This window comes from Typha angustifolia, chromosome 13 (assembly GCF_048772165.1).
Source record: "Typha angustifolia cultivar Huaian chromosome 13, ASM4877216v1, whole genome shotgun sequence".
Classification (NCBI taxonomy): domain Eukaryota; kingdom Viridiplantae; phylum Streptophyta; class Magnoliopsida; order Poales; family Typhaceae; genus Typha; species Typha angustifolia.
Genome location: NC_133251.1, coordinates 12903214 through 12927032, shown reverse-complemented (window position 1 = coordinate 12927032; position 23819 = coordinate 12903214). Strand labels below are relative to the sequence as shown.

General features: G+C 39.4%; 2 protein-coding genes across 4 annotated transcripts; one reads left to right on the top strand and one right to left on the bottom strand.

Annotated features, from left to right (window-relative positions):
* Positions 1 to 1455: 1455 nt before the first annotated feature.
* Positions 1456 to 3313, bottom strand: LOC140773642 (uncharacterized). Its single transcript, XM_073116306.1, has one exon. It carries the CDS (start codon positions 3075 to 3077, stop codon positions 1833 to 1835), a length of 1245 nt encoding a protein of 414 aa, XP_072972407.1. The 5' UTR covers positions 3078 to 3313; the 3' UTR covers positions 1456 to 1832.
* Positions 3314 to 15080: 11767 nt separating this feature from the next.
* Positions 15081 to 20189, top strand: LOC140774932 (phosphatidylinositol 4-phosphate 5-kinase 1-like). 3 transcript variants are annotated; one of them, XR_012106668.1, is made up of 9 exons: positions 15081 to 16165; positions 16248 to 16415; positions 16503 to 16668; positions 17188 to 17298; positions 17420 to 17613; positions 17700 to 17830; positions 17925 to 18018; positions 18684 to 19213; positions 19334 to 20189. XR_012106668.1 is itself a non-coding variant. In XM_073118121.1 (8 exons), the coding sequence occupies exons 1-8, from the start codon at positions 15252 to 15254 to the stop codon at positions 18985 to 18987; spliced, it is 2082 nt and encodes a 693-aa protein (XP_072974222.1). In that variant the 5' UTR covers positions 15081 to 15251; the 3' UTR covers positions 18988 to 20189. The 3 variants fall into 3 exon arrangements, 1 of the variants encoding a protein (XP_072974222.1); XR_012106667.1 differs by having other exon boundaries at positions 19330 to 20189; XM_073118121.1 differs by having other exon boundaries at positions 18684 to 20189.
* The last annotated feature ends 3630 nt before the right edge of the window (positions 20190 to 23819 follow it).

Here is a 23819-nt window from a genome sequence, read left to right as displayed (position 1 = left end):
TAACTGTGGTAAGTGGTCAGGTCTAGCTTCTTCTTTTCTTTTCTTTTTCCTAGTTTAGAGGGGAGGACTTTTTCCACTCTTGATGGATCCTCCTTGGCCTTTGTCTTTAATTACCTTTACTTTTGCTCTTTGCCTTTGTGCTTGTCTTGGCCTTGTCTCAACCCTATTATTATTATTATTATTATTATTATTATTATTATTATTATTATTATTATTATTACTACTACTACTATTGCATGCTAATGGGTGGGCTAGCTGCACTAAATGAAAGCCAAGAGATTCGCACTTACCCATTCTTGCTTCTAAGAATCTAGTATTATAAGTAGGTCAGCATCATTGTTCTGCTGCTGTCTTGCTAAGCATGCATGCCAATGGAAAGCAATGCCTTAGTTCCTACGCAAACTTCCTTATTTGCCATGCAATCTCTGTCATTCATTTACATATTCCCTTGACTTGGAGGATGCATGCAGCTTATTGCTCTCTCTTTTCCCCTTTGGTAATGCAATTAATGAATCGGTCCATGTTATAAGTACTTCATTGACGACCATTGACGTAAGAGTAAAAGGAAACAAACTCCACCCAACCCAAAAAGATAGGACCTCCAAATCAATAAGCACTAACTGAGAAGTCCAAGGGCTTTTATCTGATTGCATAAGGATTCAATACCCATTGACCTATAATTCCCACTATTTAAAGTATGCATAAACTATTACATATGCCATTCCGAAAGAAGTGGTGTTTGTATAGTGAATTTAACTTACAAGAAACCACTTCTTTTTCTTTCTTATTTTGTAAATGGATTTTCCAAATCCGATGCTGCTTTTGCGAGCGAGTTCATTTTATTATAAATTTAAAAAAAATTTGTTAATGCTTTAATTGACACCATCATGCACGTAGGAAACTTGCATATTCATGCAGCCATTCCTATAATTATATGCGATTGGATAAACTCAAGAGAATTGACATAAATTGACAACGGAATAAAGAAGAAGAAGAATAAGAAACGTTGAGGTATTGTTAGCGGAATGAATAAAAAATAGGGAGGTGAAAATGTTAGAAATGGGGCAGATGCAATTTATGCGTGTTGTAGCGGTGCAGGGACGGCCAATGATTGACCCACTTGTGGGGGGTGGTTTGCTTCTGATCCAAAGGATGACACATCGATGGACGGATCGATCCACACCCTTTACTTGCATGAGTAGCTACTTTGAGCATTGATTGACTGACGCACAACCTTATCGAGCCAGATTGTTCATGGTTCGATATTTATTCCAGTCTGCTGTTATTCATGTACTACAGGCCAAATTATGAGCTCATACCAGATTAGAGTGCCGCACATAATCTCTTCAAAACTTGTGATACATTTGTAGTTTGGGTCCCAAACACAGTCATGGATGCATGTAAATTGCAATAAGCTAGAAGTTGGCCATATATTAGAAAAAAAGAGAGAGAGGATTTGATATATATATAATCCAACAATCACATAGATAACAATAATATTGGACATCAATATTAAAAAAACAGAAGAAGAAGAAGAAGAAGAAGAAGAAGAAGAAGAAGAAGAAGAAGCAGCAGCCACTGATTGGAAGTGTGACACTAGATGGTCAAAAGAACAACACATGCAGCGATGTGTTATCAAAAAGGCCAGCAGCAGCAGCTACAGCAAAGGCTTAAGGGATACAAGACGGAAGGAGGATTACTTATTGGGTGACATAAGTCACAATAATTTAGTAGCTAATAGTATCTGCATGGATTTGACATCAAATGATTGATAGGGTCGGCCAGGACTTATAAATAATAACTACTAAAAATAGTTACTACTGATTAAGCTCTCAGGATGAGGTGGCAATGCAACAGGGCTCCCATATGAATAGTGGTCGGCGCAGCTGGCTGCACCGCTGCATGTGGTGGAGCAGCTCCTCCTTGTCCCGCCGTTTGGCCGTGAACAGCAGTTTGTTCTCCGTCGCGGCCGCCGCAGCCGTGCTCTGCCCGTCGAACACTAACCCGGTCGCGCTGAGGGCTGAGGCCGCCACCGCCGCAGCGGCCGCCGTGGTTGTCGAGGACGCCGTGCGTTTGGGGGCCCACGCTGCTTGGCCGATGAGCGGAGTGCCGCCAACGAACTTGTTGATCACGAGCGACGACCGGTGCACCTTCGCCGCCGCCGCGGCGCCGCTCTGCTGCTGGGGCTGGGTGCTCACCTTCACTTCTACTATAGTTCCCCTGTCTACAACTTCCACTTCTTCTTCTTCCTCTTCCTCCATTTCCTCCTCCTCCTCCTCCTCCTCCTCCTCTTCCTCCTCCCCCACTTCCTCTTCCTCTGCTTCTACCTCTACTTCTTCCTCTTGTGGCAATTTTTGACTATCCTCATGGCTTGCTTGTTTCTCAACAATCGCAGGAGATTCATTTGCGTCCGATTCCGCTGTTGGCTCGCGGGCGGTGGCGTCGACAAAGGAGAGGCAGAGGCGGCCGTCCTGGCGGCGGGCGTGGAGGTAATTATGCGAAGGGACGGAGATCGCCTCGACGACGAGGCGGCCGTCGCGACGGTGCGGCCTCATCTGGAAGCACGGCCCGTCGCGCCGGGAGATGGACGGGAGCGGCGGGGGGAACGACCTCTGCGGCGACCGCCTGCTCGCCGAGCAGTGGTAGTTCACCGCCACCAGCTCCTTCCTATCCTGCCGGACCTCCCGATAGCAAGGCACCGCCCCGATCGTCACCACCTCGGTCTCGACCGCCACCTTCTCGGGCAAGCAGTAGCTCATGTCGTCGGAGAAGTCATCCGACCCCGTCTCGGAGCCGAGGCTCTCGGTGCAGATCTCGAGACTCTTCTGGCTCAGGAGGCTCGAAGACCGCCGGAGGAGTGGGTGGACGTAAGGCTGCAGCGGGACGTCGGGCACCGGCGGCGCCTTCGCCGCATTCTGTGATTGGATCGAACTCCATATGTCAAATTGCCCAGGCCGTTCGTCATCGTCCTCGTCGTGGATCGCCGGGGTATCAGCCGGCTTGCGTTCCTCAGGTGGAGCCAGCCAGTTGGGCAATTGGAACGGCGCGGCTGAACTCCTGCACACAGCCACCGACATCTTTCCTTCCAAACAAATACTAATTGTGTGTGTGTGTGTGAGAGAGAGAGAGAGAGAGAGAGAGCTCGAGAGCTCGGAGGGGTAGAGACAGAGAGGTAGAGAGAGAAGTAAGCTGATGTATCAACTTTGGTTCTCTCCTATCTCCTGCTCACCTTGTAAATGGATTTGGGTTTCTACAACAATTGAGATGTGAATTGGGTAGTGATGACTAGTGAGGAAGGCCAATGGGTGGCTATTTGTAGGAGAGGAGAGAGGAGAGAGGAGAGAGAGAATTTTTATTTTTCTTTTAATTTTTGAATAAATTTGATCAGTTGTAGCCCCAACTCCACACTCACTTGCGAGAATTCCCTTTATCGCCATCCAGGGGCCCTCCCACCACCGATGCCTCCACCATATCTTTGCTTTCCACCTTTTATAATAATATTGTCTATTTTTCCCTCCTCCTGTCAGCCACTTAGCTTTATGCCCTCCTCTTTGCTTAATTATTCTCCTCCCCTAAAGCTGCTTACTTTTTTAGAGCATTAATTGATGCATGTATTACTCGATCTCTTATATTGTAATTCATGAAATTATATTATTAGCTCTAGAAAACAAAAAAATAACGCCTACATACAATAAAGGTCTTGAGCTCTCTCTTATCTTTTAAGTGCAGGTCTGTAATTCTCCGATCCTATCCTATATTTGATAAGTGTGCTCTACTAGAATACTCTTATCTATAACTTGTTAAATAATCAATTGATTCAAAAAATAACAATTAAGAAATAAACATAAGCTATTGTGTTTTCAATTCACAACATTTTGATGAAAAAAATAACACTAATATCATATTAGATTAACCAGATTAACTCAAAACTATTAACTTTTATTAAGTAACATATCAATGGTATATATCGTGTCTTTAATATAGATAATCTTCTAAGATGGCGTTTGATTGAGGAATAGCTTCTAAACTAATTTAGCTATATTAATTTCTTAACTAGCATAAAATAATGTATACATTATTATGATATATGATTGTAATTAGTGTATAGTAATATAATAATTATATTTAATACAATATGATAAGTGTTAAATGATCAAAATGCTTAAAGAGTGGAGAGAAACACTTAGAATGGAGAAAAAGGAGAAAATGATTAAAATAAAAGTTTATTAAAGTGATATTTTATGAAGTGTTAGATGAAAGAGTAGTATAGAGATAAATAAATATTATGTAACTAATATTAAGATAAATTATTATTTAATTATTGTACTAGAATATATTTTACTGTATTAGAATAAATTTATGCTTATGCCATAATAAAAATGAGAATTTCTCTTTTTGTGGTTATTAACAGATTCATATCACAAATAATATCCCAAAACATATTCTTGGGAACTTGCACCAATTACTTGGCTGCGATGCCCACTGACGCCATCCCACCACAAATATCCTCTGTCCCCTCTCTGTCTCTAGCTACTTTTTGCACACCTACTAAGCTTCTGTCTCTCCTCCATATTTTTAAATTATTTTATTCTCTGTCCTTCTCTCTCTCTCTCTCTCTCTCTCTCTCTCTCTCTCTCTCTCTCTCTCAAATCGATTGGCTCGCTGTTGTAAGCTGTCTCCAAGCCTCTAAAGGCGAGGAGGAAGGAGGAGGGAGGAGGGAGGAGAGAAGAGGGAGGAAAGGCAAAGCCCCAGATTCCATTCCTTTCCGTCTTTCTGCTCTCTTTTCCTTTCAATTTTATATACATATATCCTACGCTACCACTCCTTGTCTTCCTTTCTATTCAGATATGCCCTCCTCCTCCTCCTCCCACCACTGTGCATGCATGTAGATGGATGGACGGGTACGTTAACAGCTACGTGGCCGAGGATGACATGGCCACGTCGCATGACGCCACGAAGAGATCGAGGAGAGGGGGGAATCCTCGATCCTACGGCGGGAGTGGGAGATTCCCCGCCCGCCCGACCGCCCGAGCTTGGAGAAGGATTCGATGGTTTAAATGGATAAGTTGGTATAAATGCTCGGGATGATGCCTAAGTAAGCAAAGGCAAGGTGGGAGAGGGAGAGGGAGAGGAAGAGGGAGGGGGTGGCACATTCTATTGCTGTGGTCGTCGTCGTCCTTTGGATTAGTCCCACAAACCTTTCTAAAAGGGACATTGGTCGCTATTTCCCCCTTTTGGCCAGATGCTCTGCGAGTCTCTCTCAGCCGTGCATGGACCAAGAGAGAAAGGAAGACCCAAAAAAAAAATATTAAAACTAAATAAAAGATGGAAAGGAAAGAGGATGATCGATCCATTCATGAAGGTTTTAATGGATGATTAATTACAGGGAGAAACACGCTACGTAACGGGATACTGAATGAATTGTAAATAAGAAGAAGATCATGAGCTCATATATAGTTTACCCTCAAAACTGGATCTTAATTCACCAGGCAATTGTATATGATCACTAGATCTAGTATCACAGGTACACAAGGATCTCTCTAATTAATACGTATATTCTATGATTTGAGAATACCTTGTAAAAGAAAAGAGTAAAAGCTACTGAATCAACGAAGCAAGCTGCTAGTAAAAAAAAAAGAGAGAGAGAGAGAGATGCCATTAGCTGCTACATAGCAAGTATGGGAACAATCAAGTTAATTACGGTCCCAAAAAGGCTGCAGAACTCAAACGAAGGAGGTCCCAAACTTTAGGCTACAGGAGGACTTAGTATTGCCTCCCAATTGGATAGTACACACTAAATAGATTCGGCCGACCGACACGGATCGGACAGGACCCGAATACGCTAAAGGTGCGGATTAGGGCTATCTTCGCAAGATTGCGCGTCAGATCACCTGAAATTTTTCGACAAATTTTGTGCATCCTTAGCTTGGAAGGAGAAGGAAAAGGGCGACATATCACACATGGTTGATGAGAGCAACAAGGAAGAAAGAAAGAAAGGAAAAGGAAAGGGAGATCTAGCTAGTTGATGGACCAGTACGGGCTATGACCAAGTGTATCTAATCTTAGATCTAATGTGATCTCAAATCTAAAGTGTGGTCGGTTCTACTTTTAAGACTCTCTGGTCCCGGGAAGAAGGACCTAACAGCTAACAGTAATTGTTTCCCTTGCTCCTCTACTTGCGATGTCACTTGAAATAGTCCCAATTATTCTCTCTTTTACCTTTTTTTTTTTTTTTTTTTTTGCTATCCTCTTTCCAGTTGGATCATTCTTGTTGGTTACTAACAAATTCTCTGATGTTAATTCCAAGCAAATTACTACTTCAACAATTGTAGCAATGATCTCTAGGTCTCCCATGTACATAATATTTTTGATAATCAAACAAGATCTGTCACCTTGTTCTAAGTAATCGAATCAAAATCAACCGCGAATAATTAAAAGTAAATACAAGAAAGAAGATAAAATTGGCGAGGACAAATTCGCTGTTCAAAATAAAGTATAAACATGATCAAAACTCTCGAAAATAGAAAACAATTACATGCGCTAAAGAAAGTAATCCAACTTGGAAATCTTAACAACTACTAGATATACTGATGACTACATGTTATTCTCACTGAAACACCACTTGTCTCCAGAATCTGGTCCACCTACCATAATTATTTAGGTATGTGAGTTACATCAATTTCAAGAGTTAACTCCACAGTCGCACATCATCATTATCCATTAAATTGAGTTATAAATATGTCATTCAACATCATAGAATGCAAAAAATGTGCCAATACATTTAAAGTAGGGAGGCTTCATGAAGTCACCACCAGTGGCTCCACTCTACAAGCCACCTTCATTAGCCTGCAGCACTACAACATTTATACAACTAAATGGATACCCAACAAACACTAAAATTGATAGGGATTCACCAACAAGTCTTTACTCTTGCTTTATGGCCTCCCACAAACTAACTCTCATTCGTTGTCGCTCTAAATATGACCAACCTCCCACCTCCACCAGGAGACTGAGAGAAAAAGGTAAAAGATAGAAAAAGAGAATTTTCTCTCCTCTTGTTTGAATACAGGAGAAAAGTGAGAGAAAGAAAGAAAAACTATCCCTTAGAGGCTATTTTTTCTCTCCCTTTCTATAACTTTCTCCTCTATTCTGGTCTAAAATTTTCATTACTTTCTCTTCTATTTTCTTCTATCACCAGGTACAAAGTCTTTGAGGAGATCCTTGAGCAGATACTCCTGATGCTACCATTAACTTTTTTTCTTCTTCAATGCTGTCCAGATGCGAGTTCTTTTGGACTAACAAAAGTTGTAAATGTCAAGTTGCTTCATGTTGTCGGGCACTCCGTCTGAAATGACGTTGGAACAAAATAGAGGATCTTTGATTTAACTATATACATTGAAACTGAAATTGGCTTTCATCAGCCTAAAGTGTAATTTGGTAGAAGTGAAAGAGGAATCTTTGATTGTCGGTACTGTGAATTAGAAAATGTGCTTCGTAGATATCATACCTGCGCACTTCTCAACTGCCTCCTGTAAAGCACATTAAAATAAACATGTCCCGGTGCTCCACATGGCACGTGAATAGAAATATGGGCTTTGAGGATATAGAAGAGGTTTGAACTCGACATCTCTTGGAAAGCTCAAGGTTTTAGATAATATGTCACATGAATATAAAGATGGGATTAAGCTGTTAGAAAGTGGCTCATCGAGTAAATCATGTCTAAACAGAATAATAGACTTGAGACTCTTTTCTAGGGCAGTTCAGGTACACAAAGGTCACACTGTTTAGACAAATCTAACACAAGATGGCATTGCAGTTATGTTGCTGATATGCAATATATAGTTTTATAATTCTCATCTTTCTAATCTTCTAGGGCAGCTTAGCTTCCTGATTCACAAATCTTACACAAGATAGAGATGATTAGAAAAAAAAACTACAAAAGGATCCTACAGCTATGACATATAGTTCGGAATAGACATGTTTGTATGGTCCCTTTTCTCCATCCAAATTTTCATCAAGCTTATTGACCCACTTTCCCAAAATAAGAAACTCTCTGTTAGTCCATTTTCCACATTCTAATTGAATGTTTTATTTGTTGTTGAATCCTCAGAATAGACAGACAAGTGCCAATTAGGCTGTAATTACCATCCTATTAAGCTCAGCACCTTGACGAGAAGAAGGATGGAACTGATGGACTCATCCGCTACCTACTCAATCTGATCGTAATATCATAATAATAGGTAGAAATTGAATCAATTTTTATATGCTATTTTGATATTCTATATCTATACAAGACTCCATAAGTATAAGTGACAGAATTAAGTATAAGTGACATAATTTTTTTCCAGGAATGTTTTATCAATTCATTTCCATTCCATTTGTACCTATATAGTTAATGTACGAGCAGGAGAGAGTAAAAAGGCAGAAGGAATTTCGCTACCTTAGGACCGTTATAGTTACGGCCGCCGTTCACCGGGGCTTCGGTCGCCGGCTACCCTGTCATCAGTCACCAACTTCCTTGACCTTCCGGCACTGGGCAGGCGTCAGCCCCCATACATGGTCTTACGACTTTGCGGAGACCTGTGTTTTTGGTAAACAGTCGCCCGGGCCTGGTCACTGCGACCCCCTTTGTGAGGAAAAAGGAACTGTTAGAGTGATCTTATCCCCTCCTGCTATGATCTGCACGGTTTCAGCATTAGGGTACTTTGAGACACTGCTACACAAAGCCTCTTTGGTATAATATAATGCATAGCTAACAAGTTCCCTGGTTACGATGATAGCAATAGTTTTGTTACCACTAAGCGCATCTTTGTTCCTTTCCTTCCAGTGTAATCAGACAGTGTCGGAACTCAGAATCAACAGGATATGAACCTTAGAAATATGTCCCAAGCATGCTATCTGAGATAATACCTCTGCTCCCAGGGCCTAAATTGTAACCAAGAGGGAAAGCCCATCACTTCGACCTTACTACTAAATACAGCAGATAGCATCTTGGAGCATCATACCAATAAGGTGAAAGCCTGAAAGGTGGTCTCCCTGCCTAGTTGACACCCTTCTTATGGCGAACCATTCATAAGGAAGGCAAAGTTAGGGAAGAGTGATAATCCTTATGTTTGGTAGAATCATTTGGCCTTCTCCATGCAAAGTCTAGTAATCTTTATAGTAGGTAGAATCACTGTTTATAAGAATTTCAGCTATGACTTTATAACAAGAATTACACAAAGAAATAGGCCAGAGATCATTAGCACTTAGAATCATACCTTCTTCTGGATTAAGGTAATATAGGTTGATCCCCATTGGGTTGGTACGCTATCTTGCTACAAAACAAACAGATAATAAGGGACAACATGTGAAATTATATTACATTGTTTCAAACACTATTCGTTGTACATAATACTGAATGCATCAGTATAATCTACAGACAAGCTAGTAAACTGGAAAAAAAAAAAGGAATAAGCAAAATGTGGAACTAAGAATGATTCAGAACAGGGACTAGGCTAGGAGAATTGATTCAGAACAGGGACTAGGCTAGGAGAATTCAATAATCTATATAGAGTGGAATAGAAATCCAACTTCAAAAATCTACTGTTCACAGTTATTGTTTCTTTCTTATTGTTGTTATCCTAAGAAACTGTTTGAACTATGGTCATATTAGAACAGTGTGTAGCAGATTATTCAAATGGTCCTCAGAATCAATAATAACAAGCATAAAGGTAAACAGATAATGCTAGCTATGGAAGCTAAAATATGTCAGAATGGAACCTCTATTAGAATGATGTATAACTCCTACATGCTTTGCAGAGGCTAACTCTATTCTTCTAATAATTATAGAGACAACAGAGCATTATATGACTATCTTTTCACTCTCTCTCACCCATCTAGCAGAATGCTGACAGAGCAAATTGTATGACTATTTAACGAGACAAAAGGTCTAACATGACTGCAGTAAGAATTTTATACCTTCATTTCTCCATATGGATCTTACAGGGAAGTTAAGAATGCACAGAAGTACAAGGTTGCATATTTCCGCAATCTAACCCGATGAGACTGAATCAGCAGCTCACATCATATGTTTGTCATCATATAAAGTTCAGGAAATAAAATGCTTTTCACCATAGATCAGAACTTCTGGAGGTAAAGGAAATATGACTTGCGAAAATAAGTATGATCAATTTATGAACTCTCTACTTTCGAAGTCATCAAAATTATTGAAATTTTTGGACATGATACCTAGTGTTACATTAATTTCTAAAGTGTCGCTTGAACCAAACCTGAGATTTAATAAGTTCTTTAAACACATGGGAGAAGCATCTCCCTCTCCATTAGCAAGGCTTTGCCATAGTAGGATTAATGAACTGAGAATAAAATCTAGCAATAGCTTTTACCAACAAACAGAAGAAGTGAGTGACACACACACACACACACAGACGAAGACTAAGACAATAGAACCAATAGAATCAAAATATGAAATGATTAAAATTAAAACTAAATTAATATGCTGTACATCATCGTACAGTAAAAGAGCATGGAAATACTAGAAAATTACAAGGGACAGCCACTGAAAATGTTTTACAACATGACAGCAGTAAAGACCGTTACAAAATGTTGCACAAAACATTCGTAAGCAATTTCATTTATGTACAAGTGGCAAATACTGCTTTAGGACTACTAATCGATGTCTACTTGTCAACTAGCTATGAAGCTTTTCTGTTAAGTCCTTCTATTGTTTGGTTTTGCTAAGGCCAACAATTTGGGACAATAGGAAGAAAAGATCTTATTTTCCATGAGTTATTGATTCATAGTTGTGCTTAATAGAACAATGATATGCTTACATTGTTATCAAACAAGCCATTTTGACATCATGACTAATTATCCTCTTGCATCATCATGATTATCTCCTAACTTTTACTAGGAAAAAAATGGGGTCAGTTAAAGAACAAATTGAAGATGCGAAAACTCCAAAAGAATTGACAAAATCCCTCTTTTTCATATGTTGGCATCGAGCGAATTTGCCTGGAAACAAAATATAAGACATATGAGTTGCAATCTATCTTCTTCATACTTCTTTCAAAAGACCAAAACAGTCATGACAATATCTTCTTCTGCACCACTTAAACATCAACCAATAGGAAAAACAGAGGCAAGTAGTATGCTAAAGAAGAAGCAACGTTGCAGCATTCATCCCCAATAAGCATTCAGAGCTAGCATATGTCAAACAGTAGAATACATAAAGCAGGAAATCCCAAGGGCAAACTGAAGGGAGCTTCTGATAAACCCTAGCAGCAACCAAAAAGAAAAAAAAACGAAAACAATTACTTTGAGAGGAAAAGAACATCGAATATAAAAAGGAACACATAGAATTATAGAACCCTCAACCATTGACCAGTAAATTTGGAAATAAATTAACATGAAATCAAGCATTGTCATGTATCAGCCTATAGCCTTATAGAATATGCATTCACGGGTTGTTCTAAATCTCCTAATTATTCGATGGCTCAAAGAATGTTATATACTCACGAGCTCAACTAATTATGCTGCAGAGCCAAAATGTGTGAATAAATCTGAAGATGAAACCAAATTCTTGCGTTGTAACAAGGCATCAAAACATTTGGGGAAAAGAAGACGGAGGCTCACAGATTTGACGGCGGATAATTTGGCGGCTGGGGTGTGATTGGATCCGAACTATCCAACTCACTATCCAGTTCGGACCCCAATCCGAATCCCCCTAACATAATCATAGATCTTCGAACATAAAAGTCATATCAGTTTATTGAATGAGAGAAATTTATTCAGAAAAACAACCCCTCAATTCTGAAAGTAAGGTCATTGCATTGTTAAGTAGCCAGTAGTTAGCGTACTTCCTAGCAGAACATGTAAACCGACCAGCCAAAGAGGGAGGCCCACTAAGGAAGATCATGATCGTGTAAACCCTGCAGACAGGATTTTGAACAAATTCTTATCAGATTGTTGTTAAAATTTAACAGATGTATGTAAATAAATATAGTATTGTTCTTTTTTAAAGTTAGAGTGTAAAATATTTATCAATAATTTTTAATCTTGGATTAAAAAAGATATTTTTCTTTGTACGATAATATTGAATTCAAATATTAGGTAGTTTTTTTTAATTATTTTAAACAATTTATACTAAGGTAAACTGGTCTTTTTTTAATTTAATACTAATTTTAATTGTAGTTAATTCGATTTAACTAATAGATTGTTTGAAATAGTACAATATTTTTTATTAATTATGATATTTTAGATAATGCAGTGATAATTATGCTACTTTATACGTTTTCACCAGCAATTATGTAAAAATTCCTATTTTTATTATTTTTTAGAGTCATTATGCCCGAATCACTTCAAGATTAACTTTTTTTTCTTACTCTGGATTACAACTCCTTATTTTAAAATAACAGCTAAATATTATAATAACTCTATTCTAAAATATAAATATTATTCATTAAAATTATATCATATACTATATACTAACATAATTACTAATTTACTCTTGATAGCTATCTCATCAATTTATTTATATCAAATCAAAGAGTGTTCATGATAATTTTATAAAAAAAATAAAATATATTTAGTTCATATTTTCTTTCACTTTATATCACATTAAAAGTAATTATTATACTTTTATTTTAAAATATAATTGACATAAGAATAATTCTTATGAAATAAATATCTCATTTGAAAATAACAAAGAGAAGCATTTATTTAGAATTAGCTTTATTCCTAAAGAAAATGAGAACATAATGTACAAAGCAACTATGTTTTTAAATAGTAGCTTCATAATTGCTTAAAGTAAATAATAATAGATAACATCACCGCTATAAGGCTGTAACCTTTGATTAGGAGTATAAACAAGCTAAGCAGGCTTCGGCTCAGGCTTGGCCTGAAATTACTTTCGAACTTTATAATTTTACTCAAGCTCGACTTAACTCAACTTGAGCCGAGCTCAAGCCTGAATTGAGCCTATTATCAAGCCCAAGCTGATGGAGGAGAATGACAAAGCGGCAACTTGATAAAGGAGGAGGACAACAATGAGGTGGCGGCTTGAGGAGGACAAGGTAGTAGCTTGAGAAGGAAGATGAGTATGGGGCGATAGCTTGAGGATAAGGAGGAGGAGGAGGAGCTGGCTTGCCGAAGGAGGAGGCAGGCCATGATGGAAAAGGACAAGGCAATTGAGGGAGAGCTCATTTAAGGAGATAGGGATTCGAGGGTTTAAACGACTTGAGAGAGTTGCTGAGTTGAGATGAAAAGTTGGGAACTATGGTTTTGATTTGAGAATTAAAAATCCATTTTATATCGAGCCTATCAAATCGAGTTAAGCAAGTCGGCTCCAACTCAAGCTTCGCTTGAAATCATTTTCGAGCATTCTAACCCGACTCAGGCTCGGCTCGACTTAGTTAGAGCTGAGTCGAGATTGAGCCGCTCGTTTATATTGACAACCCTACCTTTGATAGAGTTCACGACTCAATTTATCAATGAACATTAGAATTAGTATTTAGTAATTTTTTACTAAATATCTATATGCATATAATTTGAGTCTGTTTGTTACGATAGTCTAAGGACTCTTGATCTATACAAAAAAAGAAGAAAATAAAATAACTATAAATAAGATTTTGAACTCATTTAAGGAACACTAAATTAGTTCATTAACAAAACATATTTTTATCACTTTTATATATAATTAAATATACTTAAAAAAATTAAAACTAAAAAATACGATTAATCAATTGAGTTTGATGCTTAGCCGCAGACCAAATAAGATTATGCTCAAGTCATGAGAGGTGATGACATCAAAGTGCAAAATATATTGCCTAAAATATCCGGACTTCTCCCCATTGTAAAGCAAAGACTCAGTGTTATGTGAACACTCAAAAATACTTCAGAATATGCCTACATATATATATATATATATATATATATATATCAAAGATCATGAGCATGGGTACGTGGCTACTCTCTATAGAAGTTATGGCATATTATTATCTGTTAGTTAATATTAAGCAAACAATTTTAAATCAATAGCAACTAAAGAAAGTATATATAAATATATATTTAAATGCACGAAGCACCCACTAATCATCATGCCAACCTAAATACCCGGCACCAGCCCCATAATACTAGTCAGTATCCTCCCACCAAATCCAACAAAACTTATTAACGGTAATACTGTCTTCTAATCTAATCTTCGTTTTGTATTATAACACCGTTATGGAGCCGCCGATTAAAGCTTCCTTCTTTCCACGTAATGATCGCCCAAATTACCAAAAGCACCACTGGCTTAGTGTGGGGCCCACACGCGTCAAGGGTATTTTCGGAATCGTACCCTCCTTTTCCTCCGTCCCGTTTTGGTGATCCCACCGGTGGAAACGGTTGGAATAAACAAGGACGGTTTTGTTGCATTCTACCCCTTCAGAAATTATTTATTTATTATATAAAGATAAAATATAATTAATACCCGTGATTACGCTAAAATTTAGAGTGCGTTTCTAAATTTTTGTCCCTTGTACTAGTAATCTACGTGCAACTTTCCTCTATAAATTAATTTTAATATGAGAAAAAATTATATCAAAAATGCCTCTTTTTTTTTGGTTCATTTTACTTGTCTTATATTTTAAACGTCCGAAATGTTTCAAAAGTAGAGAATAGTTTTAATAGATTTAAAAATATAGTTGCAAAAAGTAATTCGGAGGTAATGATGGAAAAGAAATGAGTGCATTTCAAAACTTAAATATAAAATTAGATTAATTGAGGAAGTGTTTAAAATTGTTGATTAAGTCCAATTTATATTTAAAATTTTCATATAAATTACTGATCCTGAAAGTTAAAAAACATACTAAGTAATAAAATAAATATACGGAGAGTTAGTGACGTGAAAATTGGATATGCAACTATGCAAAGTATCATCAAACTCAGAAGAGCATGATATGTATGTAGCAAAATCCCTAAACAAGGACACACTATGGAGTTTACTTTAATAACAAGGGCAATCTAGTCATTCCAAATCAAACCAAGCATTGCTGAAGCTTACTCCATAAATTTTATCTCCCTTTCTTTCTCTCTCTCTCTCTCTCTCTCTCTCTCTCTCATTCCTCTGCAAGCTTCTCAGCTCAAAGCAACTCACACCCTTCTCTTGATCTATACCTCTGATCTCTGTTTGTATTCCAGATCTGTGACCTAAAAGTTAAATGACGTCTCCATTCCCATTCCGGAGAGATTAGGGCATTCTCCTCATCGCAATGCGCCGCCTGGCCTTCGCCAACGATGCCGAAGACAGGCCCGCAGACGGGGAGGCCTCCCCGGCTCCTGCAAGGGGCCATCGGAGAGTAGCTCCGGCGATCGCCGTCTCCGGTGAAGAAGAGGGCGAGGTGGAGAAGTCCCTCGCGAACGGGGACGTCTACCGCGGAGGGTTCCTATGCGGCGCCCCGCATGGGACGGGGAAGTACGTGTGGTCGGATGGGTGCATGTACGAGGGTGAGTGGCGGCGCGGGAAGGCGGCGGGCAAGGGCAAGTTCTCGTGGCCGTCTGGCGCGACTTACGAGGGCGAGTTCCGATCCGGTCGGATGGAGGGTTTCGGCACGTTCACCGGCCCCGACGGCGGTATGTACCGCGGTGCGTGGGTCGCCGACCGGAAGCACGGATTCGGCGCCAAGCGCTACGCCAATGGCGACTACTACGAGGGAACGTGGCGCCGGAACGTGCAGGAAGGACGGGGCCGGTACGTCTGGCGCAACGGCAACCAGTACATCGGCGAGTGGCGCGGCGGCGTCATCTCCGGTCGTGGAACCCTAATTTGGGCGAACGGAAACCGTTACGAGGGGCTCTGGGAGAACGGAATCCCCAAAGGCGGCGCCGTGTTCACATGGATCAATTCGAGGAAGCGGTCATCGGTGGACGCGGCGAGGGGGAGCGCTGCCGAGAAGAATCTACCAAGGATTTGCATCTGGGAGTCGGATGGCGAGGCCGGGGACATCACTTGTGATATCATCGATACCCTCGAGGCGTCGATGCTTTACCAGCGTAGCAGCACGGCCCAGCGGCCGCGGAGTCCCTGCTGGTTCGCGCCGCCATCAGAGGCAAAGAAACCGGGGCAAACGATATTTAAGGGCCACAAGAACTACGATCTTATGCTCAACCTTCAATTGGGTATCCGGTAATTTTATAAAACAAGGCATTCTTGTTTTGGGGAAAAAAATTCCAGTTGTGCATTTGTTATAGTTTGGTATTGGTTTCAGGTACTCTGTGGGAAAGCCGGTTCCGATGCCGATGAGAGAGCTCGTGCCGGCGGACTTCGACCCAAGGGAGAAGTTCTGGACGAGGTTTCCACCGGAGGGATCGAAGCTAACTCCGCCGCATCAGTCGGTGGAGTTCCGGTGGAAGGACTACTGCCCGATGGTGTTCAGGTATTAAATTGATCGATCTGATTGGTGCTGAATCAAGAGTGTTCGATTTGAATGTGAAAGTAATCAGATTTGAGGCTTCGCTTTCAGGCATCTTAGGAAGTTGTTTTCAGTGGATCCGGCGGATTACATGCTGGCTATCTGTGGAAATGATGCTTTGAGGGAGTTATCATCACCTGGAAAGAGTGGAAGTTTCTTCTATCTCACCCAGGATGACCGTTTCATGATTAAGACAGTAAAGAAATCTGAAGTAAAGGTAAATTGACTGATTTCTTTTAGTACTTATATCCTCTCATCATCCACATGCTGCTGTCTTTGTAGTTCTTGCTGGCTTTCATTCATTGACTAAATGACTTTATCTGTTCTTCAGACCTTTTGTTATTTGACCAAGATGACTCTAATTAAAATTTCATGAAGCTGATGGATAGTTAATTTTGGTTATGAATTTTGATGGACTGATTTTATGGTATTGCCCTCCTATATTGAGCTTTTCCTTGTTTGATTTGGTTATTTCGTAGTGCCTCCTTCTGCATCTGTTCTGCCAATGAAAGGGTGCTGTGTGTTTCAAATCTAGTAATTGGCTCTATTTGATTCCTTGAGTTGCTTTTGTTTAAGACACTAGGGGGATTTCCTGCCTTTTACACTAGCAAACAGACCTTACAGATCAAACTTAAATATGGTCATTCATAGTTCTATGGAACTGCATTTGTCTGTGCAAAATACATGAATATGTTTGTTTGTTTGTCTTCATTTGCTTTTTATATTTTGTGTGCAGGTACTCATTAGAATGTTGCCTAGTTACTACCAGCATATCTGTCAATATGCAAACTCCCTAGTGACAAAGTTCTATGGTGTTCACTGTGTGAAACCAATTGGTGGGCAGAAGGTATGTAATTTTTAGCAGACCTTGTTTACTTGCTATTTAGTTATTTTTGATGGTACTATCTTAGGTGATAGATATTTACATAGTCCTTTGGTCTTCTGATGCTTTCTATTGCTAAAACCAGGTCCGGTTCATCGTAATGGGCAACATGTTTTGCTCAGAGTACCGAATCCATCGGCGTTTTGATCTGAAAGGCTCCTCCCATGGTCGAACAACTGACAAGGTTGAAGGGGAGATTGATGAGACCACCACTCTTAAGGATCTGGACCTCAACTTTGTATTTCGTCTGCAAAGATGTTGGTACAGAGAGCTTCTTGAGTAAGTTTACCTTCTAAGTTCTGAAACAAGTCAAATAAAATGCACTAGTTCTGTGTTGTAATTAATAAATATCCATTTGCTTTCAGACAAATTAAGAGGGATTGCGAATTCTTGGAAACAGAGAGGATTATGGATTACAGTCTCTTGGTGGGCGTCCATTTTTGTGACAATATTTCTGCATCTAAGATGACTCTGTCTCCTTTTAGTGCTTCTCCAAGTAAGTCGAAAACTGTTATTGTCTGGGTTTATCTGTATACCAAGTCAACAAGATAATCCATTTTGATCTAATCATAGCAACATTTCTTGATCAGAAATTTCTGGCATGAGGGGATCATTTCAAGGTGGATGTGGATTCTCTGAGTTTTACTTTTCAAATCATGATATTGATCCGATCATTAATGGCAGGTATGTCTGTTTCTATGTCATTCTAGTGAACGGTTGCTTGTGGATCTGATCTTTTGTGGCATGACACATGAGAAAGTAATAAATTGCTTTTTTTCAATCTTGACTTGTTACGGTTAGATTCTAACCCTGCATGATGACATTGATATGTGGATGACAAAATTTTCAGTTCTTAGACAGTTTTTCACTAGAATCTCACAATTTGGCTTCATTTCTGCTCTAGAATAAAAAGACTTTCCATATGCTTACTCCATTCATTCAGACACTGCACTTTGATTAGACAATCTGTTATGTCCATGATAGCTTTAAGATCTGAAATCTCTGCTAATTTGCTGTTACTCCGACAATTCTCATAAAAAAGTCATTGATCCACAAAGGTATCTCTAATTTGAAGCAGCCTTCTCTTCTCAATTGGTCCCACATTTCAATTTGTATTAAAAATCGTAGTTATCATGATGCAGCTACATTGCCCTCTTCTTGGCTAACATAATATGGGCGACCATCACTGGGGTCCTAGCTGTTTGCTGTGTGTAAACAAAGGAGAATATGACATCTTAATTATATCACTATAATTATTGCTGTTTATATTTTAATACAAACTAACATTATCAATCTACAAAGGTGTCTGATAAATGTCTTAACATTATTTAACTCTGCATTTTAATCAGGAAACCATTGATTCGATTGGGGGCAAACATGCCAGCTAGGGCAGAGTATGCATCAAGGAGGAGCGATTTTGATCCATTAAACGGAAGAGGGTTCTCATCACCTAACCAAACTGGAGGAGTCTATGATGTGATCCTCTACTTTGGGATAATTGACATCCTTCAGGACTACGATATCAGTAAGAAGCTGGAGCACGCCTACAAGTCTTTGCAGGCTGACCCCAATTCAATCTCCGCAGTGGACCCGAAGCTCTACTCCAGAAGGTTCCAAGATTTCATTAGCAGAATCTTTGTGGAAGCAGATTAATTTGGAATTGAGAAGAGTGTGCACAAGAAACAGATAGCTGCGACTGCCCGGTGACAGTTGGCTGAGCTTTATCCTACTCAGCTTTCTCAGCAAGAGCTCAGCTGCAAGACCTCTTTGGTGGGGGTGTAGAATGATCAACAGGAGGCAAATCAGAAGTTGCTACCATTGGTGGATGAGGCTGAATTTTGGAGCTCAGCCATGGAAAATATTTGTACATGTTGATTTGGTGAGGGAGAATTGTTTCTTTTTTTTTTTTTTTAAGGTTCTGTTTTCTTTTATTTCCTTTGTTTCTTACCATTTCCCTTTTTCTTTTTTTTGTTTTTTTTTTTCTCTTAACTTAAGATAGGAAGGGAATAGAGTTTTTGTTATCAGCAAAGAAGGGATATTCAAAGCTGTTGGTGTTATGTAATAAGGCATGTACAGAGATAGACTTTGATTCAAAAGGCATGGGAGAATGGGTGAATTATATTTAAATTACCCCTCTTGGGTGTGGACCATCACTTTGCTCTCTTTCTCCTGTGCTGTTGCTTTCTCCTTTTCCAGTATTTACTTGTCCTGAGCTTAAGCTTTTGCAGTGAGACCCTACAGGTTCCTCTCTCCCCTCCTCTCCCTCCCCCTTGGCTTGTGCATTGGAGTATTGGAAGTGGGGAAAAGTAAAGGAAGGAAGAGCATCAAAAGGAGGGAAAAGCCATAACAGCCGAGATGCCGATGCTGATCCGATCCGTTGCTCTCTTCCGGTCTTCTCCTTTGCCTCCTTTACTCTTCTTTTTTTCTCCCTCTCACTTTGACCCAATTAATTAGCTGCTAATTCTTTTCTTATCCCCCTTCTCTTTTGGTTAAAAAGAAAAAGTAAAGAGAGAAGGTTTAGAGGGTGGTGGTGTGCGATGCTCATTGGAAGCCGTGCCTCCCAACATCCCCACCACTCTTTCTCTTTCTCTTTCTCTTTCTCTCACCCCCTCTTATGAGGTCAAACTCCATGTCAGGCTCTTAAGCTTTTCGTACTATTTGTTTATCTTTCTACTTTCCTTCTACCTCTTAATATATTAACTGAATTAAAACATCGCCCCTCTAAGTCTCTCTATATCTGTTCTACGATCAGAATCGAGTACAAGAAGAAGAGATGGAAAATCTTTTGTTTTCAGAGAACGAGGTTGAGAGAGAGAGAGAGAGAGAGAGAGAGAGATGGTTTTTAACATAGAAGAAGCCACCAATATCTATAACTGCTGTACAAGTGTATCTTTCTATATCTAGTGCATCCAGAGAAAGATTCTCTCTCGCTTATTATATTAGTCCACCTTTATTCTCTCTTGTAAGATGTTCTCTCTTCTTCTCTTTTTTCCCATTTCATTTTTTCCCCCTTATATTAAACATAAAATATTACCTGCCATTTTACATTTCCACCATCGTTTGATCAAGAAAAATCATATCATTATGGATTAACGACCTTCCCTTATATTGGACATGGATCAGAATGATTTATTATTGCTTAAGATGATATTTGAAGGATTAAATGCGGCCAAGAATTAATCACTAATAAGAAAACCAACCAGTCGACTGTCTCTCTCTGTGCCTTCTATATTTGAACCGGTTAGAAACAACCTAGAATTGCGGTTCTTGCAGGTGTTTGAACAAATGCGGCAACCAAATTAATGTGTATGCGCAGGCGAAGGCTTTAAACTCTTGAACACTGCTCTATTTCTTTAGCCCTGTGACTTGGTTTTTCTCACTTCGGGGTAGACTCCAATTCCCTTATTAAACCTCTTGACAAAGGAACTATAGACAGCTACAGCCACCTCTCTATTTGTATGGTTCAGTGGTAGGCTCAAAGACGCCCTCGGCCTTTGTCTGGTGGGGGTTACAGGACTATATTTGTGAGCAGCTGCTTCTGCTGCTGCTGCTGCTGCTGCATGAGTTGCTGTTCATGTGCTTCGATCCTTTTCTTCTTCTTGCCATATGTCCTCACTTGCAGGTCTCTTCCATGCATGCAAAACCGCAGGCCTTGCTTTGAGTAGTAGAGCTAGGGAAGTAGGAAAACCCACCATCATCCTAGCTTTCACCTATAGAGCAAAGAAAGGTTAATCTATTACAAACAACAACAAAATTCTTTTTATATTATTCTTATTTTATTAGCCAATAGACCGATGGTCTAGTCCCCTCCTAGAGACACAGTTGTCCCTATCCTCTTACATATAGGCAATATTAAGTTTATACAAGTCACAGTAAGTTAATGATAATCATATTATCATTAAGTTGCTACCTGTCCTGTGAGTGAGTGAGTGAGTGAGTGAGTGAACTCTTACAAAAACTTTGAATGATGGATATGTAGTTATTGTACAAAAGCCCTTTCTCATGAAGGATATGAACATTTAAAAGTCCCTTAAAGGATATGCAGTTCATTTATGGACCAAAGATGAATTGTGTGACGTTATCATCAACATCATCATCATCATCATCATCTTCTTCTTCATCTTCTTCTTCTTCTTCTTCTTCTTTTCCATTTTGAATCCCATATCTAAATCCAATTTATTTCCCAGATGCCATGCTTGTGACCATAGTCATGTTTGGCATGAAGAAATTCTTGAAGTGAATGCAGCGAGGGAGAGCACATGAACACATACATCTCAATACGTCGACATCCATTAAATGCCACCACCTTCTCTCTCTCTCTCTCTCTCTCAGAGTTAATTACCTCTTTGCCCATCAGATGCCACCAAACCACCGACAACAACCGTCCCTCCGATGACTCCTACGCCCCCACTTTCCACTTGGTTGGTTGTACCATTTACCAAATCTCTCAGTTGGAAAATTAATACTCAATAACTAACATTAATCCCCTCTTCTTCTTCTTTTTTTGGCTAAGTGGTTGTATCTAATTAGAGATGTTATTATTGAAACCCAACTCATCAATCCGAAAACAAATAAGAAGGCAGCTGAATTATTCTCCCTCTAACATAAATAAAAGGAAAAAACTAAGAGGTTGGTCCAGTCGGGAGACAGAAGATGAGAGGGGTCAGAGGAGAGGTGGAAGTAGGACCAAACACCGCATGTAAATATGTAATGTAATGTAGTGTAATGCATCATTATAGGTTGTGGGATATAATGATAACTTTAGGTGACACACGCATACACGTGTTGGGATTTGGGGGAGGATTTAAGAGCCAGCGAATGTTGTTATTAGTGCTTTCTCCACTGCTGCTTGCCGCCGCCATGGCTGATGGATGGAAGTCGAATTGATTGATTTGAGTGGCAAAGAGTTGGGATAAGGAGGACGAAGAGGAGGAGTCTAAGGACAATTATGACCACCTTAGCTACTCATCTCTCTCTCTCTCTCTCTCTCTCTCTTCTATTTTATTTATTTTTTTAATTTTTAATTTTTGTGTCTCATAACATCAATCAATCCTTTCATGTTAGATCTCAAAGGATTGGGTTTTGGATTTTGCACCATAGAAAATTTCCGCAATAGTTAAATATGTGAAAAAGAAATTGATATATTTTTTTGACAATCTTCTTCAGTTATTTCTACTAAAATCTGGCCCGGCCCAAAATGTTATTGGGCCTTTACAACAATTGCCCCAAATCATATTCCATTCCCTATCACTGCAAAATTTTCCCTAAAGAAGTTGTTTGGCAACAGAGAGGATGAGGAAAACTTGGCTGCTTGAAGGTTGATTGCAAACACTAATGAGTTTTTTTCACAGGTTTTCAAACTGACGTCAGAGTAAGAATTTTTATCTCTTTGATCTTAATCAATGATCAAGAGGTAAGCTGCCAACATGACAACCTTAAATCATTTTAGTTTTCTTAAAAAAAATTGTAAGGTGAAATGGGCCCAGAACAGAACTGGACTAGTAAGTGACAAGGCTTGATGGGCCCTTTGAAGAAGAGGAAATCAAGTGGGTTTTTCAGCCTTATCTCTTCAGAGATATTAAGATCACTGTCAGGGAATAGGGATGACCTGCTCATAATTTTAGCATGCTTTACTCTTCGAACATCTCTTTAGACGGTTGGGCCAAAGTCATCATTGGGCCAAGATAGGCCTATTGGGCCTTTCTCCTTAGCTATGCACTTTCCTTTAGATCTTGGGTCTGTCTCTCAAAGATCGGAGAAGACAAGTTTGATAAAAGAACAAAGGTTGGGGAGCTGACCCTATCTATTGGAGGTGGGCTAGCTCTATCAGCCTTGACTTCCTATTTCTTTTATGTTTTCTGGCCGCCCTTTGCACCCTCTTGACAACATTAGAAATAACACTATAGTAGAGTTAGATAGTTATTTTTGAAGATTATGAATTCAACTCCGACCCCAAATAATTATTGTGGAGAAAGTTGTTTGATGGTTTAGTAGCTTAACTCAATGGTTCGACTCAATCGATGGCTTGATAGTGTGGTTGGCTTCGAAGAGCAGTTCGGCAACGTAACGATTTGAAGCAGGTCTTGACGGTGTTTAATTCGAAGTAATTATTTGGCAATGTATATGATTTGAAATATAAACTAGACAACTTATTATATTAGCTAAAACTTTGTGAGATCTAAGTGCTTTTATATCTATGGAGGATTGGTATTTTGTGCAGTCCATAATTAGCATTCAAGCTCATGAATGATTTAAAAAAAAAAAAATAGAAAAAGACTGGACAACATTATAAGAGTCTTCCTACGGCGAAGAAGACATGAGACAATGGGCTTCAACTGCCTTGTGAACTGGGGGCGGGCTTGTAAATCAAAAGATCAAGGTGGCCTCACAGTGCTTAAACTCGACGCTTTGGAGAAGTGGCAGTGAAAGCTACTTTGGGACAACGATACTTCCTTGTGGTGGGACCTTATCTTAAAATTTCTGCT